General features: G+C 51.2%; 1 protein-coding gene across 1 annotated transcript; it reads right to left on the bottom strand.

The window, feature by feature from the left end:
- Window positions 1–2,323: 2,323 nt before the first annotated feature.
- LOC130254248 (inositol 1,4,5-trisphosphate receptor-interacting protein-like 1) lies at window positions 2,324–4,662 on the bottom strand. Its single transcript, XM_056493605.1, has 2 exons — window positions 4,650–4,662; window positions 2,324–4,363 (listed from the first exon to the last, which is right to left on the bottom strand). The coding sequence occupies exon 2, from the start codon at window positions 4,358–4,360 to the stop codon at window positions 2,702–2,704; it is 1,659 nt and encodes a 552-aa protein (XP_056349580.1). The 5' UTR covers window positions 4,361–4,363; window positions 4,650–4,662; the 3' UTR covers window positions 2,324–2,701.
- Window positions 4,663–5,044: the final 382 nt, after the last annotated feature.

The following is a 5,044-nucleotide window of genomic DNA, read 5'->3' as shown; positions in this document are numbered from 1 at the left end:
CAAAACAATTTCAGCACTGTAGGTCTGGTTGATTTCAAGAAGAACTTGCACAGTCTAGATCCTGGAAGAGCACATTCCAGAAAGAGCGGGAAAGATGGTTTTCTTCCTCTTTGTGGTCTTTTTCTTGATCATTTGCCTAAAGTTGACTGCCTTCTTCCAAATTTCTGGCTTTTACCACCCCTGTCTAGTTAGTCATTATTTAGCAAAATTCCTCCTGCCTCTCTTTCCTACTTCCCCCTGCAAGTCTCTGCTTGAGTTCTCATATCCTCTGCTTCAGCTCTGCTGGCCTCAGCTCGAGCTCTCCTGGCCTTTGCTCTCTGCTTCATTGCTTCTGTTGTGTAGATGCTCCACAGCCCTGAGAGCAGGAGCAGCATTTGATTAGCAGTCCAGAAGGGACACCTGTGTGCAGGAATACAGAACACATTTCCCTCAGAAGAGATCTGCTGTGGCAAGGACTCCTCTAGTTTTCTCCTTCATGGAGCAGTTTGGATGCATAGTGTGGACCGATGTAACCTCGGCATCGTCCTCCTCATCAGTCCCTGGGTTCCCCTTGCACAGCCCTGTGTTTTGTCAGGACACCCGGGAAGAGGGGATATTCCCAGAGGAGAGGTGTCTGCTGTGTCCTCATTCCCCCTGAGCCTTATGTCCCTGTGTTCAGGTGAGCACAGTGAGGATGAGGCCTCCTGCCTGTCCCGTGTTCTGTCTGTCTGTTGGACCTGTCCCAAGGCAGATGGGCTGTGATTGCTGTCCTGTGTCCCCTGGCCTTACTGTCCCTGCTGTCCCTGGGCAGCCCATGGCTGCTCCCTGCTGCGGCCTGGCCTGGCCCCAGAGCAGGGTCCCCGTGCGGGTGGCCCCGGGGTGGCCGCGTGTCCCCAGCCGGCTGTGCCTGGGCAGCTGCCTCAGCCGTGAGGGATGCAGAGCTGCGGGAGCCCACGGCTCTGTGCCGCCCGCGCTCCAGAGCTCCTGCTCCGGCTGCCAGGGCCTCGGCGCCCGCCCTGTGCCCTCGCGCCCCGACGGCCGTGCCAGGCCCCGCCTGCCGCCCTCATGGTGCCCCTGCTGGCCCCAGGGCTGTGCCAGGCCTTCTCCAGGGACACCTTCCTGCAGCCCTGCAGCCCCTGCACGGGCCCAGCACAGACCTGCACGGGGGCTGTGTGCCAGGGCCTGCAGGGACAGCGCCAGGGCCGGTGGCTTCCCAGTGCCACAGGCAGGCCTTTGCTGGAGGAGTGCAGGAAATTCTGGCCCCTGGGGCTGCTGAGGCCCTGGCCCACGCTGCCCACAGGAGCTGTGGCTGCCCCGTCCCTGGCAGTGCTCCAGGCCAGGCCGGGTGGTGCTTGGAGCATCCTGGCCTAGTGCAAGGTGTCCCTGTCCTTGGCAGCAGGGCTGGGACAAAGCAATTTCTGAGGAGCCTTCCAAGCCAAGCCATTCTGTCATTCTGTGACCACAGGGGTTGGGGGCAGCTGGGCTTAATTTCTGATTAGAACCCGTTCAGCAGTGTCAGTTGGGTGGAGTTCAGGCATAGAGCTCCCGGGCCCAGATTCACAGCGTGTGACTTTTACCAATGCTATAGATCTGTCAGATTTCAATAAAGTCTTGCGCAATTCTGATTCTGATCTATTATATTTTATTGAAACAATACCAAAGCATTTTCCAGCTCTCCACTCAGAAAAGCACCAACTATAGGACACTGATATGGGTTGCAACAGATAGTGACCCTAGATATGACTTTTCTTGTGTTTGAAAGTAATATTAACATATGTAATACATTATATACACACAATATATAATATATATTATGTAGTTATAGCAAAAAATAGTAGTATAATAGATCTATATCTATGTCATATATATTATAAATATATCTACTTTATGGAAATCTTTCCAGACATACATGAACTAAGAGCATTAGTATATGTCACAACATAGTATTACACTTAATATGCACCTTATTTTTAGTATTTAAACATAACAAGATCTTAAATTCTCCAGAATTATTTTTTTATCAGGATATAAGAATGCATATTTTATATCTTTAATAATACTTATATAAGTATATTTTTTATCTTCTTATATATATACTATATATATGATAATTTATACTATTTACAATATATAACAAGTATACATAATATATGTATCTATGAAGAAAAACATCTTGATTCTTATATATAGAAAATTTCAGGTCAGATGTGAGACACTGTGTCCAATGCCGACCCAATGTTGTCCCTTCCAGGGACAAGGAGAGACACTGTCCATTGACTGACGTCAGCCAAGCAGCTCTGACTTTTCCTCTTGGTCTTTTTTGCCCTGTTTCTTTTCTCTTTTTCTGTCCCACATTCCCGCTTCTTTCATGCTTTAAATTTTGGCGCTTCTCAAAGGCCAAGAACAAGTGCCTGTTACAGGTGGGGTTTGGTGACTTTTGCCCTGCGTGTACGGCATGTTCTATCTTCACTTGCATTCTCAGGAGGGGGGAAATTCCAGAAGGGATTAATGTAGATCTGTGTGCCTTTTTTGGAAAATGGAATGATACCAGGTGGCAGAATAAACCCTCCTGTGGCACTCCACCTTCTGAAGCAACAGGAGAGGCTGTTGGCCTTCACCAGAGCCTTTGCATCCTCTTCTCCTCAAAGCATCACATTTGTATGATGAGGTGCCTTGGTGCCAGCTGTGAGCAGCACACAGCTCTGTGCATTGGCACATTCATTCACTGCTCACCGAGAAGGATTCTTTTGAACCACTTTTGCAGTACCAGGTACTCATTTATGGCCTGGATGTGTGCGGATGGTTCCTCTGCCATGTGATGGAAGAGATTGTATGGCTGAGCCCTTTGAAGATCTGGGGGTAAAAGGATGTCCTGAGGTAGCCTCTGGTTCCCCACAATGAAGTGGTCGAGGCGTTTTGCTTGCACACACACGCGCAGACTCTTGCTGATATTAAGCAGTCGCTGCAGCAAATCTCTCCTGCGCCACTGTGACACGGGCACCACATTGAGCAGGTGCATGACAATGGTCTTCATGGAGTAGGTGGAAAAGCTGAAGCCCAGCAGAAGGCGGGTGAAGAACTGCAGGCATTTGAGGTGCAAACTGTCACTGGGAGCCTGATTAGCAATGTGCTGGAAGAACTTCATCTCGGCCACAGCATAGGTCTCAGGCCAGGCTGTGCTTTGGGTGTGGGCCTCTCTAGGCTGGCTGCTCACAAAGATGTCGGAGTCGCCTCTTTGCACCCCAAACAGCATCTCAATCCTGAAGCTTTCTCTGCCATTGCTCACCTGGAATTGGCAGGAGCGTCTGGAGGGCAGCAGCTTTAAATGCCAGTTGTGTGACTGAGGCAGAGCTGGCCAGATGGCTCTCACCAGCTGGTAGAACCAGCGGGCAGTTTTCTGCACATCCAGGTAGGAGTTGGTGCACAGGGTGTCCAGGAGGCTGGGATCCTGATTGCTCCTCAGCTCCTCCTCGGGATGGTGCAGGAAGCACAGCATGTTCTCAGCCTGCTGCTCCTTGCTGCAGGTGCACTCCAGCTGCACGCGGACACGGAAGTTCCTGACGTGCCTGTGCTCTGCAGAGTCCAGCTCCAGGTGGAAGCTGTGGCCTCGAGGAGGAGTCATGGGTATGAGCACCTGGTACACAACATCCTGCTCTCGGGGACTCCAACCTTCGAAGGCGCTGCCCACCCCGATGGCTCGTTGCAGGCCTGGGTAGAAGCTGTTGGATAAGACGTGTCCAAAGTAAAGTGCATAATTGTCCATGAGGTTTTTTGTCCACTCGCAGCCTCTCTGTAGGTTCTGTGTAGGCCACTGTATGCGTTCCATAAGAATTCTTCCAATGTTATCATTAGAATCGTTCCCTTCATAGACTATAAGTGCAACATGATTGTTTTCTGCATCTGCCGCCTCATGAACAACTTCATTTTCCATATTATCCTCTCCATTTGCAGCAACGTTACCATCTTCCTGTACATTGCCATCATCATTGTTATCTTCCTCCCGATTCGCATCATCATCTTCTGCATTTCCAACATCGCCTTCTCCATTTGCATCCCCATTTCTGACTTCCTCTTCATTTTCACCATTGTTTTCATCTTCATACTCTTCTCTCCTCTGGCTCATTTTGCACGCCATTGACCATAGCACCAAGACAAGGGCCACAAGCACACCAAGTGCTAATGGCTGCAAGACCCCCATGAGCTGCACATGCTTCAGGCTGAGCTGCTCCAGCTCCTGCTCCAGCCGAATCCTCTCCCATTCCAGCTGCTTGGCACGCACTTCCATGCGCAGACGTATTTCCTCCTCCCAAGCATCACCCACGAGCTGCGGGTAGTGGATGAGGCTTTTCAGGAGCACAAAAAGCACTACTATGGAAATCATGGTCTGCAGGAGAATGGAGAGAAGGCCCTGAGTGGGGCTGTGAGGGAGGCAGCTGGCAGTGGGGGCATCAGGGACGGGAATCCTCAGGGTTCTGAGGGTAGGAAGGACAGGGCCCCAGACAGCTGGCAGGCAGCAACACTTGTCCCACTGCCCCAGCAGCAGCAGCAGCAGCAGCAGCAGCAGCAGCAGCAGCAGCAGCAGGGTGCCCTGCCCAAGGCTCTCCCATCAGGGGCTGTTTCTGCCCCAGCCCTTGTTCCCAGCCCAGCCTCCCCACCATATGTGCACTCACCGCTTGCCCAAGCAACACTGGGCCAGCGTTACCTGCTGGGGCCTTTTATAGCTGCCCCCATTGTGACATGTCCCCTGTGATGTCACAGGTGTCACAGCACATCACAACCCAGCCAACCCCACCCTTTGTCCCCACCCTGGCACAGCCTCTCAGAGTGGCCCTGGTGTCCTGCTTAAGGCTGACTTGGAGTGAATCTTTTTCAAAGAGCTCCCACTGCTCTTTCTTTTGGATAGATAGTCATCCGCCCTCCACTGGCAATCTCATTGATATCCATGTTGGAAAGCACCCTTGAGGATCACTGAGTCTAAGCTTTGACTCCTCACTGCTTGAGCTACACTTCAAAGTAATTCAGGTTGTTCAAGTCCCTGAATATCACACAGTCCAATGGCAAACTT

Source organism: Oenanthe melanoleuca, chromosome 5 (genome assembly GCF_029582105.1).
Source record: "Oenanthe melanoleuca isolate GR-GAL-2019-014 chromosome 5, OMel1.0, whole genome shotgun sequence".
NCBI lineage: Eukaryota > Metazoa > Chordata > Aves > Passeriformes > Muscicapidae > Oenanthe > Oenanthe melanoleuca.
Note: the sequence above shows the minus strand (reverse complement) of the source record. Positions and strands in the feature narration are given on the sequence as shown.